The 14033-nt window shown below is 43.0% G+C and overlaps 1 protein-coding gene across 2 annotated transcripts in view; it reads right to left on the reverse strand.

The window, feature by feature from the left end:
* The window catches only part of Ccdc186 (coiled-coil domain containing 186), a 33670-nt gene that overhangs the window by 6314 nt on the left and 13323 nt on the right, over window positions 1-14033 (reverse strand). For both annotated transcript variants that reach the window (XM_029539182.1, XM_021199156.2), the window contains exons 5-13: window positions 13257-13469; window positions 12252-12371; window positions 7423-7527; window positions 6668-6766; window positions 6416-6502; window positions 5573-5715; window positions 3981-4236; window positions 2995-3184; window positions 1109-1189 (exon numbers count right to left, since the gene is read on the reverse strand). In XM_029539182.1, the coding sequence (XP_029395042.1) occupies window positions 1109-1189; window positions 2995-3184; window positions 3981-4236; window positions 5573-5715; window positions 6416-6502; window positions 6668-6766; window positions 7423-7527; window positions 12252-12371; window positions 13257-13469 (1294 nt within the window). The remainder of the gene's footprint in view (window positions 1-1108; window positions 1190-2994; window positions 3185-3980; window positions 4237-5572; window positions 5716-6415; window positions 6503-6667; window positions 6767-7422; window positions 7528-12251; window positions 12372-13256; window positions 13470-14033) is intronic.

Here is a 14033-nt window from a genome sequence, read left to right on the forward strand (position 1 = left end):
GGGGAGGGGAGGGGAAGGGGGATGGGAGGATGCCGGCCTGCTCAAATCCTACTCCACTTATTAGTCACTACTAAATAGTGTGACTGTGGTCACAGTATTTTACCCTCAGTGCCTAGGCTGTTTCTGCTAGAGACAGTGACTTACCTCAAAGCGTTGACATGCTCATTTAGATGCAATTACAGCAAACCATGCTCACCTTATCCCCACCCCCACACCTCTACACCTAGCCTTTGTAAATGTTAGTTTTCTACCAGGACCTGTGAGAGCAATGTCTGAGCCTCTTCACCCTACAGATCAGGCCTTCTCAACCATAACACGTTGTTACTACAGTAATGGCCATGGTTGCTTTGCCTCTAACGCACAATTCTAGGAGATTAACATAGTACAGCACTCTTAACAGAAAGTGAAAGAGGGGAGAGAGGCAGAGGCAGAGACAGAGACAGACAGGCAGAGAGAAAGAACTAACACAGCTACACAATTGTCTCCTCCGTATGTGTGAGATCCCTGTACATAGGTCCAACTAACTTCTGACTACAAATGCTTTTTTAAAAAAATGTCTCTGCTAACCATGTACAGATTCCTGTGTCCTAAACCAACAGTTTACATGCACATCCCGGCACGCACACTATCAGGTACTAAAGTGACTTAGAGATGGTTTAAAGTCTGCAGGAGGACTGTGCAGGTTACACAGACACCACAACATCTTATAAAAGGCTTCAACACCTGAGGACTTTAGTATCCACTGAGTGCTCTGGAACCAAAGGAGAACGGTTGATAGGCACCTGATGCTATATATGGATGGCTATCTCATCATTTAGGTGTTAACATATGGAAGTGAGGCCACATGCAGGAACTCTATGGATAAAATACAAATCTAAACTTCAGGCACTGCACAGAATACCAAAGTGGTAGGAAAAAATAGTTGGGAAGTCTCACATAGTCCAAGTCAGACAGAAACTCTGGCAAAAAGCAGAAAGTAAACATTTAATAAATATATTCTCCACAGTATAACTACATGTACTTTCTGTTTTTTAAGCCTCAAAACAAAACAAAGCATATAAAAACTTTTCAACTAGAAATGGCCACTACTAACTAAGCTCATCTTTACCTGATGAACTAGAGCGACTTCCCATGCTGCTAATGTCTTTATCGTAGTTTCCATTCTCAGTCTGGTCTAATTTTCTCCGAGCTATTAAAAAAAGAAAAAAAAAAAAAAAAGAAATCAATTACTTGTGACAGTTGTAATTACCATTTCCCATGCCATCTGCCATTAATTGCTAAAGCCACTTGGGCAAAAGAAGTATGGACCACAAGATGGCAAAAGTGCCATGGACAATGGTCCTTGCTATATAGTTTAGAACACCTGAGATGCCATTCATAAAATGACATTTGGAAATGGACAGACTACATAAGAAACAAAGACAACTTAGAGCTGCACTTTCAAGTGAGCTTATTTTCAGACTTTAGCTCTTACAGCTTTAGGCAAGGAGATCCTTCTCAGTTTCAGAAATCTCTCCCCAACGTGCCTTTAGTTACATGTGTAAGAACAGGGCTGCAGATATGAAGCAGAGGTTAAGAGCACTGACCCAGGTTCAGTTCCTAGCACCCACATGGTAGCCCACAACTATCTCTCACTCCAGTTGAAGAGGCTCTGACACCCTCCTCTGGAGTCTGTGAGCAGCAGACATGCACGCAGTACACAGACGTGTGCTGGCTAGACACCATATTCATAAAAATACATCTTTAAAAAAATTGTGAGCTGTTTTGGCAAATATCTAACTATCTATAGTCACATTAAGTAACCTCAGGTCTCATTTCTTACTACATTTTTTCCTATTTTAAACCCAGAGTAGGGCATACAGATAGAAAGTTGATGTGTCTTTTTCACATTAACATATGGCAGATACTCAAAAGCCATTATGAGTTTGTGGTTTTGGTTTTTTCTTTTTTTCTTTTTCAAGACAGGGTCTTTCCTGGAACTCACTCTATAGACCAGGCTGAGCTTGAACTCACAGAGATCTGCCCATTTCTACCTCCCAGGTAAAGGGATCCAGCACCACACCTGACAACTTTTTTTTTTTTTTTTTAAGAAAGGGTCATATGTGACCAGTTGGCCTTGAACCTATGATGTAGCCTCCTGCTGTGGTTATAGTATGTAAGTTTATATGAATTCTTAACCAGGAGAAATCTGATTCCAATTTCAGTTATTAGTGGCTGTGTTGGCAGCTGTCTGGTTGTTCACAGTACTTCTGAGATGTTTCCCAAGATGCAGTGATCAGTGAGTTCAGAAATCAGTTACCTCATAGGCATGTAGATGGAAACACTAGAAGTGCTTTTTAAATTGCATTTTAAAGGCAGATCTTTCTCATATTTTCTAAAACACATAGTTTATATTTTAAATATAAAAATACATGAATTCTAGAAAAAAAAACAAAAAACAAAACCACACACAACTTTTGCAGGTAGCAGAATACAAAGTAAAGGGTTTAGAGCTCCTGAGTGGCCAGCCATTCATTCTGTGGCTTTCTGAATAAACAGGCTTCAGCATGGAGAGCCGACTCACAGAACTGCAAGCTTAGCAATCTTAGTAATTTAGTCTGTGGATAAGTGAGAAAGAACTCACAGGCTGGGCCCAGCGGCACACTCCTTTATTCCTAACACTGAGGGAGGAGGGTGAGGCAGAAAACTGGGTGTGTGATGGGAGGAGCAAGCTCTGCCTCCAGGATAACAACAAAACCCAAGCGAGCAAGCGAGTGAGCAAGCCTAAGAGAAAGCCAGCCAAGCACTCACCTGAGGTATGTGGGAGCACTCACCTGAGGTGTGCAGGAGCACACACCTGAGGTGTGCGGGAGCACACACCTGAGGTGTGCGGGAGCACTCACCTGAGGTGTGCGGGAGCACTCACCTGAGGTGTGCGGGAGCACTCACCTGAGGTGTGCAGGAGCACCTCTGCACCAGAGCTCTGAGACAGACAAGCAACACAGGAGTGAGTACCTTGCTGAAGCTGCTTGCTGAGATCCTTGACGTTAGAGGCGTGTTTGCGCCTCTGCGTCACTAACTCATCTTTCAGCTCTTCCACCTGGGTACTCAAGGCTTTGACTTCTGTCTGCGAGGCAGAAAGCTCAGCTTGCAGAGTCTGTACTTCCTCTTTCCGAAGCTCTTGCTCTTTAAGCAACCTACTCTCCTGAATAGTAAGTGTGATAAAAACAAAAAACCAGGGATTTCTTTTTAAACCTTAATTTTTGCTCAGTTTAAAAACTTTAAAGTATAAATAAGGGAGGAGACTCTTCTGCAAATCCCTTCCCAGGCTCTGCTGGTGAGCCACCCTGCCCCCCCACATCTTCACCCAGCAGGCAAACAGGTCAGAGAACATCGATGGTGTGAAGTTGTGTGTGGATATAACTGCAATGTAAGTCTCTGAATTTTGTGACTCCAGTCAGGAATGACAGAAATCTTTGTTTTTTATTTTTTCCAAAGTGTAATATTCTTTATCATTAAAAAAAATCTATTATAAGAATTACAACCATTAAACACAAAACATATAATTTTACAAAATTAAAAATGATCAGATATCACTAAAAGAATCTAAAATTATTATCACTTATACTTTGATGATACTAGAGAAATTCAATCTTGTTATGGTGGTCTAGTAACTAAATGTGAGAACTGGAGTTAGGAGTGCTGGCTGCTCTTCTAGGGATCAAGGCTACGATGCCCTCTGCTGGCCTCCGCACTGCTATGTGGTACACAGACATACATGCAAGCAAAGTGCCCACTAAGAGGAGGGGGAGTAAGAGGGAGAGGAGAGAAGAAGGAAGAAGGAAAAGAGGAGGAAGGAGAAGGAAGACGAAAGAAGGGCTCAGGAGAAGGGAGGAAGGGAAGGGGAGGACGGACGGCGAGGAGAGGAGGAGAAAGGAAGGAGGGGGAGGAGAAGGGGGGTCGAGGAGAGGAGGAAGAATGAAATGGGTGTTGATACTCACCAGATTACCATTCGTCTGCTTCATCTGTTCGCACTGGCTTTGCAGCTGACTCTCACTACAGGAGAGGTTATCCACTTGTGACTGCAGAGAGCTGGACTCAGACTGCAGCTGTGCGTTCTTACTCGTGAGCTTTTCTGTGAAAAGCAGCAGCTCAGACTCCCTTTTCCTGCTGCCTTCAATGTCTTTTTGGAGGTCATTAATCAAAGAATTAAGGTTTTCAATTTCTTCTTTCAAACGTTCAATTTCTTGTTTACCACTAAAAAACAAAGTTTATATTTAAGAAAAATTAAGTAAGCTATTAAAAATCATTACATTAACATTGTGGGAATACTTTACTTGTAATCATTCATCCACTCAAACATCATGTCGGCTTCACATTATGGGAAGAGCTGTGAGGGCATGAAAGGCTCACATGGCAGGGCCCTGCTCTAAGAGCCTCCAGTGATCAGAGTGATGTCAATGAGCAGGCAGGATGCCCAAGCTCACCAAGAGTGACCGCTGTCCCACACAAGGGCAGGCAGTAAGAAGGGCAGGCTTCTAAGCCATGTCTGCATCTCCTCATTGGAGTTCTTTGCCTCAGGTGTACTTTGTCCTTGCACTGTGAAAATAGCCACAGACAGAATTCAATGGGTACCTATGTTCTAAAAGCCCTTCCATTTACACGGGCTGGAGAGATGGCTCAGTGGTTAAGAGCACTGGCTGCTCATTCAGAGGACCCAGGTTTGGTTTCNAGCACCCACATGGTGGCTCACAACTATCTATAACTCTAGTTCCAGAGATCTCACTCTCTTTTCTGGCCTACAAAGGTACCAGCCATGCATGCTGTGCAGGCAAACATTCATACACACACTTTTTTTTTTTTTTAAATAATTGACAAGAGATAGAGGAGTAATCACGAAAGCTGAAAAAGGAACAAGGCACTGGACCCCACAGCAGACGTGGAAAGAATAATCCAATTCAGACTAGAAGCATTTCTTGCACAATGACAGTAAGGAATGGTTGTGGAAACCAGCAGCAGCTCAAAGTACTTAATCACATGCTAGCAGAGAGAATGCAGGACGCCCCAGAAGAGACACCAGGAAGACAGAGGTCTAGAAAGGAGATGCGGCTGTTCTCTGGTGTCCTTACTGAGGTCGGTGACTGTGAGGGTAAGGACTTTTCTTCAGCAGCACTCGGGTGGCTGCCTGGAGATGGACAGCAAGGACAATAGGAGTTAACCCTGAGTCCAGGCTCTGCTAGATGACATCATGGACCAAGTTGAAACGATGCTGGGACATCACAGAATGACATCTGCTCTGACCTCAAGGTACACACACAAAGCTAAGGAGCCAGGTGCAGACTCAGGCTTCCCTTTGAAGAGTGACTGCGAGGCCAAAGACCAAAGACCAGATAAACCAAACCCACCCCACCTATGCATGGCTCCTGTCAGTGCTTATGAAATACAAACTTTGATTTGACTTTTAGAAGCCATGAGAGGAGTTCAAAGACACAAACTTTAGAACTGTCAACTGGAAGAATTGTTCCTGTTTGATACAGTATGGTACTCAGAGACGCCATCTTGAAACATTTAAAATCCACCACTCATTTCATACCTTTGAAGCTGCTCCTGTAACTGATCTGTGATTTTCACCTTGTCCAGTAAATTCTGAATTTCAGCTTTCTGTCGATTGATAATTTCCCTGTACTTTGATAACTCATCTTCAGTTCTTAAGCGTTCATCTTCTAGACATTTCGCCTGTGAAATGACCACAGTCAAGCTAAGCACAGACCGCCGTGCTCCATAGGAACTCGCTCAGACAGGGCGGGGCAGTCACAGGAGTGACCTGAGACAGATGTTGCAGGAGCTGCTGTGAGGAAGACAGGGAGCTGCTTGGTTTTACCAACTTCCAGTCTCCTTATCTGAACAACTCCCCAGCCTGCAGTGAACACCTGACACAACAGGACAGACATAGCAGACACTGGGTACTGTGCTGTGGTATCAACTCATGGTGCCTGCACAAAACCCTACCTCTAGATAAGTGGAGACAACGTGTAATCCTAAGAGGGAGATTACTCTGGCCACAGATCATTCACTAACATTGTTAGAAACTACCATTAAATACAGCCAGAAGTAGTATTTTTCGGTCTGCCAACAAAATAAGGGTGCTGTGAGGTCCACCCATTCTGCCAACTGCTCTGCTGTCCTTAGCTCCAAAGCCCAGATGTTCCAGGTGCAGATGCTGAAGTGTGCCATGAGCAGGGATGCAGGGCAAGCACTTCCAGTAGCTGACATCACTTCAGCTCAGCAAGTCAGTGGTAGTGCAAAGAAAATGCTAGACTTTTCCTAAGTTCTTTTATTTCAAAAGATTTCTAAGCATTGCTTTCTGAACACTTTAAAAAGCAGAGTAAACTAAGAGTGTTCATCACACCTGAGTTAGGATTGAGGAACTGCCTACCTTCGTTCTCAATGTCCGTAACTCGTCCATACCCTCCTTAAATGTCCTCTTCAGATCTTCTAGCTCCTTTATTTTGGCATGATGCATCTGGAAGAGACAGAAATCCCTGAGAGACACAGGAGCATTAGCAGGATCCCGCCTAGTTTTTCTAAGAAGGCCTTCTATGTGAACAGTCACAAGTGCTCCGCCCCTCTTCCTGCATCAGAGCCCAGCCAGTCATGATGTATCGGAGTCCGGAAGAACTGAGCTCACCTCCAGCTGGTCAGATCTCTCTTGCATTTGTTTTTCAAGTTCTCCCTTTGTAACTCTGAGCTTTGCATCAAGCTCATTTGACTTAATTTCTTCGGATTCCTAATGGAAAAACAATGAAAACCACTTTTACTTTGAAAATAAACAAAGCTTTGCTATCAAGTTTACTAGCTGTGCAATAGATTATGCAGCCCAAACCGGAGAAAGTATTGAAGGACTTTAAGTGTTAACAGAGTAGAAACAGGGACAGTGCACTGTGAGTGTACAATATAATCCAGTGTTTTCTACAACTTTTTGATGGGAAAATCTCTGATACAATCAGTCATGTGGTGTGCATGTGTATGCGTACCTGTGTGCCCATGGAAGCCAGAGGTAACGCTAAGCCTCTTCCTCAATTGCTCTTCACTTTATTTTTGAGACAGGACATCATATAACCTTGAACTGATTTGATTGACTTGGCTCGACTGGCTGGCCAGTGAGCTGCATAGAACCACCTGCCACATCTCTCTTCACCCCAACAAAGCCAAGGTTAGGGGTTCACACTCAACTTTGTATGTGGGTGTTCAGGTTCTTATGTTTGCCTGGCAAGCATTTCCCCACCAGACCGTCTCCCCACCTTGAACTTCAGGTACTTCAACATGGGAACTAGCATTTTAACTATCTGCTTAAGAAATGCATGTACACTGCACATTTGGCAGACTTGGAAAGTGTGGAACACAAAGTTCTGATGACGGACTTATTTCACAAAGGATGCCTACCTGATAGGTTTTTATCATATCCTGACAGTTTTGCCGGATTTGTTCGGCTTCTTCCTTTGCCTGGGTTAGTTTTGTAGTTGTTTCTTTGAGTTTATCTTTGGTTTCCTACAGTGACAACATGACAAAGACAACATCAGCCAAAGTGAGGTGGAGGACAGTGAGAGCAAAGAGGTCCCCGCCTGTGGGGTTCAGTAACAGCAACAGCGAGGTGTGGCCTTGTGGGCAGGCTTTGAGGTTTCAAAGCTCACCCTTCCTGATACCCAAGGACCCAGGTGTACTCTCTCAGTCCTACAGCACCACGTCTGCCTGCACTCCACCATGCTTCCCACCATGACAACAATGGACTAAACCTCTGATGTAGTCCCCAATTAAGTGTTTTCCTTTATAAGAGTTGCTGTGGTCCTAGTGTCTCTTCACAGCAATGGAAACCTTAACTAGGACACTCTTGTAGCACTAGACTAAGGGAACTAAGCAGGAGTCTAACATTTTGCTTGTTTCTGAGAGGGAAAATGGCTAACAGTGAGACTGATGGACATTAAGTTAATTGACAGTCTTCCCCAGAGTCCTCTAAATGACTACAGCGCTGAGAAAAGCAGTCTTCTACAGTTCTTTGAACATTCTAGAGATTCTCTGGTTGTGGCTGTGATATCCATTTGAAGCTCCCTTTTAATTGAACGACACTACTAAATATGGCCTCTGCTTTGAGACTGCTAAATGGCAATTCTTCATGCAGGATTTTTAGGGATTTCCTCATCAAAACCTGTTGCTTTTTCCTCATTCTTCTTTTTTTCTCATCTGTTCTAGTCCTGACTGTTTGACTCTTCAACTGTCCCTTGCCCCCAATCCCCACTGAAAACACACACACTTTCTTTTGTATATTTTCTCTTCCTTATTCCTTGCTTGCTTCCTGCTCTCTGGTGTTCTCTCTCCCAGCTTCCTGACTGCAGATGCAATGCGATCAAGCCCCTCCAACTGTCAGTAATGCCTTTCCTGCTATAATGCAAAACTCTGAGTCAAAAAGACCTCCCTTCCTTTTTGGTACAGTGATGAGGAAAGTAATGACTGATAACCCGCTGCTCCTGAGAAGACCCAGGCAGGAGCACTGCTCTAGGCAGTTCAGTGTCCCTCTCTTTTGCTCTTATGCTTGGGCAGCTTAGCCTTTGTCTCTTCAACATCTACCCTGCACCTAGGCTCCACATATTACTTCATATGTCATTTTAACAATAAACATCTCATAATTAAGCACTTATCTACCTTGAGGTACTGGCCTGATAGTGGCCAGTATCACTTAAAATATAGTAACACAATAACCAGAATACTTTTTCACAGAACCTTAGACAAAGTATAAACAACTGTGGTTCTGCATCTTCACTACTGTAACTAAGACACAACTGACAAATAGTTCTAGTCCATTTCAACACCCTAAATCCAGCACGGGAGAGTCCTGTGTGCCAGATAACATTGAACATTTGAATAAATGAAGACAAAATCCCATTGTGTCAGGTTAAGGATGCTTACTGTCTATCTTCTACCTATCAGCTGAGCACTTACAGAGCTCATAGGAGGACCTCAGTTGTCAGTCCACATCATCCATCTTGTTGCCGATGCAAGCACCAGGCTAGTCAGTCTACAAATTTCTGGAGACTCTTCAGTATAGGACCCCATCTCAACGCACACACACATGCACATACACACATAAGCATGCACACACATGTGCACACACATGTGTGTACACACTACACAAGCACACACACACACAAACACACAAGTACCCCTGTTTTGACATGGGTTTTTGGAAATTTGCCCTCGGGTTCTCATTTGTACAAGCACCCTGACCCACTGAACCATCTCTGCGGCCTTTATAGGCACTGTTCTATTCTCAAGGGAAAGAAAGAGCTGTGCAAGCAAACCAAACTCTCTACCTTCAAGAGCTGACAGTACTGCTAGAGGTAAATAACAAAGGAAGCACACAAAGGCTTGAATGTTCATTATGCTAGGGACAGGAGCTAAGGAATAGAAATGGAGCAACAACAAAGCATGGGAGAGCGGGCATTTCAGACAGAGCTTGGGCAGGAAGGCTAAGCAGCGTCAGTCAGTGTGTACAGGCTTGAAAGGTGTACGATGAGAGGCTGGGTGTGTGATGGAGAGATCAAGGTTGAACCCAAGCCTTTTGTCCTGAAAGTAAAAGAATGGGTTGTCATTTATTCAGATAGGGAGGTGGTGGAGGGAGGAACACTTTATTAGTTCATCTTAAGCTGCTGTAAATTATTGATGATGTCAGGTATAAAGAATGCAGTTGAACACAGGTGATGTTGGGTAGAAAGGATGCAGCTGAAGTTATATATTTGGGAATCACCTGCATGAAGTTTGTTACTGCTAACTTGTCATTTGTTTGTTTTGAGAAAGAGTTTCATGCAGCCTAGGCTGGTTTCAAACTTGCTACATAGCTCAGGTAACCTTGAACACTACCTAAGTGCTGGGGTCATATGAGAATGGAATCCAGGGCTTCATGCACTCTCAACTCTTATCAACTGAGCTATAGTTCCAGCCTGTGTACCACCATTTAATCCAATGATCTTGTCTTCTGTTCATTCTGCACATTATGAATGTGTCTTTTCATTATGAATGCTGTGTCTATATTAATTTTAGATCCCATCCATGTCTCCTCTGAGTCAAACTTGTCATTTAGAGATTCTATACTCTGAGTCACTCTTTTGTTCTACAGTCTGCATTCTCCTATTTCTTTGCATGCTGGTAATTTTTCATTAGATGCCAAACACAGTGAAATGTATGCCTAAGCAAAGTTTCTATAATCGTTTAGATATTTATATAATTCATCTTAGCACATAATTCACTTGAAATCAGCTTGCTTTTAAAGCTATGTACGATGGCCTCCACACCACAGCAGTATTCTGCTGAGGCCACCCAATGCCATGTTCTTTGAGGGTCCCTGAACTCTGGCTGGTGTTCACAGTGACTCCCCAGTCAGTCCCGTGTGAGCTCCAGAGCTGGTCCTATTCCTTTTACACTTCTGGAATGCTGCCCTCTTCCTCTTCTCCATACTCTGAACTCTACATCCTCAACCTGGGAAGACTGCAGGCTGTGGTGTCAGCTCTCTCCTGGCGCCTCAGTCAGACCCCAGCATTAACCTCCTGTTTCACATTACTCAGAGATCACTGTCCTACACTGGCTTTTGTCTGAAAACCTTCACATATTTTTATTGTTTTTTTCCCCTTTTTGTGTACATATGATTTTGTTTTATTTTCAATTTCGGGGGGGTGCTAGTCTAAGTTGGAAGGATAAGTCTGGCTTGTGCTATCAACAGAGTCTAGTTCTGGATCAGACAGATGGCAGCTTATTATGTGAGCTAAAATGGCAACACTGCCATCGGGTCAGCTCTAGACCCCAGCTAGGGAGCCTGACAAGCCATGTGGACGGTAGGCTGCAGGTGGCATAACAGGGGCCACAGGCTGCAGGAAGCACAGGTCCTGGCTTCAGGCAACTGAGCAGAACAACACATGCAACACAAACCACACTTGTCACAGAGGCTCTAGTGTGTGGAAGTTAGACAGACAGGAAGAAGGGAGTGCCACAGACAGTAGAAATGACTGGGCACTCTGCTCCGAATTTAAAGCAACTCAAGCAGTTAGAAATTATCCTTTATGGATTTCAATTTTTAACTCCGCACCGTGTACCTCAGAGCATAGAGAACTCTGAGCAGCTGAGCTGGGATGCCCCAGTGCTTTCTGGCAGTTCTTCCCTGTTCTCTCACCCAGCGATGGATCTGAGTGACGGGAGCACTCCATGCTGCTAACCCACCTTTGATCACTACAGACTACCTACAGTTTCCTGATACCAGCATACGAATATCCAGAGACAATGAACAACAACATAACCGACTTGGTAATCAACCTTAGTAAAGGCAGTGCTTCACACTATGTTTAACCCTGCATAATTAAGCCTCTTTTAGGAAGCCTGGAAGGTGACAGACACACTGTACCTCAGCACCACCCTTCTGTTCAGGTCGCATTCCGAGTTGATTTTAACCATCCATTCTCTCATCTGCTGACTTATATTTCTCCAAAAAGCAGCTCTACCTGGGCTTAAATTATGCTATCAGTCATCAAGCTTCAGAATTTTTGGTTGTGACCATAGCCTTTAATGGCTGAGCCATCTCTCCAGCCTTGGACTTTGTAAGTCCACTTCATTATATTAATTTTTTAAAAAGATTTATTTTATTTACATGAATAAACTGTAGCTGTCTTCAGACACACCTGAAGAGGGTATCATATCCCATTACAGATGGTTGTGAGCCACCATGTGGTTGCTGGGAATTGAACTCAGTGCTCGTAACTGCTGAGCCATCTCTCCAGCCCCCATTCTATTAATTTTTAAATAGGATGGTATCTGCAGCAAATAGTTCAGCAGGTAATTACAGGGTAATTGCCTAGTGTGAATGAGAACCTGGGTTCAGTGTCTAACACATGTGTATCATGCACATACATACACAATTTTTGCTAGCATAGTAGCAATTTTATAAAAAACAGATAAGCTATTTGTATTAATATTTAAATATGAACAACTAATTTTTAATTATGGGAATCAACATAATCATTTTTTTTCACTTTAATTCTATTAACATATTTTTCCTTCCCTCAAATCTTTGAGTATTAAAACAATAAACCATGAATTATAAAACTGAACATTCTAAGCCACGCCAGAAGTTTTCCTATGATACAAACTAAGCTGCAGCAGTCCCGCCCGCCTCACAGGCCGTCAGCCAACTTGCTCTCAGTACTCACCGCTACCCACAGCATGGCTGCACTCACCTTGTGTGAGTCCATTTCAGCTTTTAACTTGTTTTGCGCCCACTTTACTTTAATGATGTGAGAATTCATCTCCTCCTTTAATTTCTCTATTTCTCTGATGAGTCTAGTTGTTTCACTTTCCTAAAAAGACATTGTCATTCTTCACTTAAACAATCAACTATGTACCTTGTATATCCCCTTGTGCAGTAACATAGCAATCCCAGGGCAATTTATACTACCGCCCAGAGGCCATAAAGCTGATTTAAGGCTCAAAGAGTAAGAGAGTAATAAAGTCCTAAATCAAATCCACAGGCATGAGGATAATTACTACCTAGATTAGCCCATGGGTACAGCATAAGACAAACACACTCTGGTTCTTCATGACTGATGGCAGTAAGGTGACTCAACTGGCTCTGCTACAATCCTGAGGACAGTAACAGCTTTTCTTTTCCTTTTCTTTTTTTTTTTAAACAGAGAGAACAGCAGTGTTCTGAAGAGCTCCCCCTTTAGTCACTCAACCTTCTAGGACAGCTCCAGAATAAATATGTTTTCAGTAAGAAAAATATCAATTGTGTTCTCTGGTGAACCGTGCTGCACTGAGACACTGCCCAACAGGTATACAGCCCTACATCCACTCTCACATTGCAGGGGGAAAATGTATTAAATAAAAAACCAAAATAGACTCTGGACAAATTATACTTCTGATTTAAAGCTATTCACAAATTACACCAATATGGACATATCTTAGCAAAACATAATTTTTAGAGACACAAACTAACTTTTCCAATAAACTCTAAAAGAAAGTTTAAAAATGATTAAGAAATTAAGAATTAAGAAAGTTAAGAAACTAATAACACTTGCCAATATTTTGCCTTTCCCCCAGCAAACCTTTCTAGCAGCAGGGAATGACAAACCCAAACACACGTGAGTAAGCTAGTGAGAGCATGTCTGTCAACGCTTCAGTTCTACACCACTGTGGACTAAGGAAAGCAGAGGCATGACCCTCAAATCAGGCACAAGTTATACCTTCGATTCATAGAGTTGCTGCAGCCGCCCTTTCTCCTGAGACAGCTGCTTAATTTTGTTAGTGTTTTTCTCCAATTCCTTACTTGCATCTCTAAGTTTCCTCTCAAGGGTTTCTTTTTCCTTTCGCAGGTCTAGAGCCTCCTTCTCGCCTCTCACATACTTCATTACCATTGCCTCCTTTTCCTGACGGGCCTCTTCACATTTCTTATTGGCCTTGGAAAGAAAATGTTACCTAGCATTAATAAAAAAATACTTTCAAATGAAAACATCCACACATGCACACTAGTCCCTGTGCTGTTAGGATCTATTTTGTGCTGTATTTTCAGCCCTTCCTTTACTTTGGTTGCTGTGCCTTCTATTTAAATACATGTCCCTTCTTCTCCACATCTGCTTTCTTGCCGATTTCTGCACCATTCTGGGCCCCAGGAAGAGGATCACAGTTCCTGTTAACAAGTTCCTTTGATCTCACACTTGCAGGAGTCAGCCGTCAGAATCAGGAGGCAGAGAAGCTTAGAAGACTGAAGCCTGGCTTCTGGGTCACCGAGCTCAGCTAACACAAGTACCCTCTCTCTCTGGGAGAGAGTCCTACTCTTGAACCCCTAGAACTATCACATAGATATGCTTCTTTTTCTGAGTCTAGATACTCAAGTATTTTGTTATAGCAACACAGAAGGGGCTAGTAAAAACTCATGTACACATTCATATGTTACTAGTATACATATATGTAATGTAACAAAATGTCAGCTATGGAACAAGGAAAGATATAAAAAAAAAAAA

Source organism: Mus pahari, chromosome 1 (assembly GCF_900095145.1).
Source record: "Mus pahari chromosome 1, PAHARI_EIJ_v1.1, whole genome shotgun sequence".
In the NCBI taxonomy this organism is placed as follows: domain Eukaryota; kingdom Metazoa; phylum Chordata; class Mammalia; order Rodentia; family Muridae; genus Mus; species Mus pahari.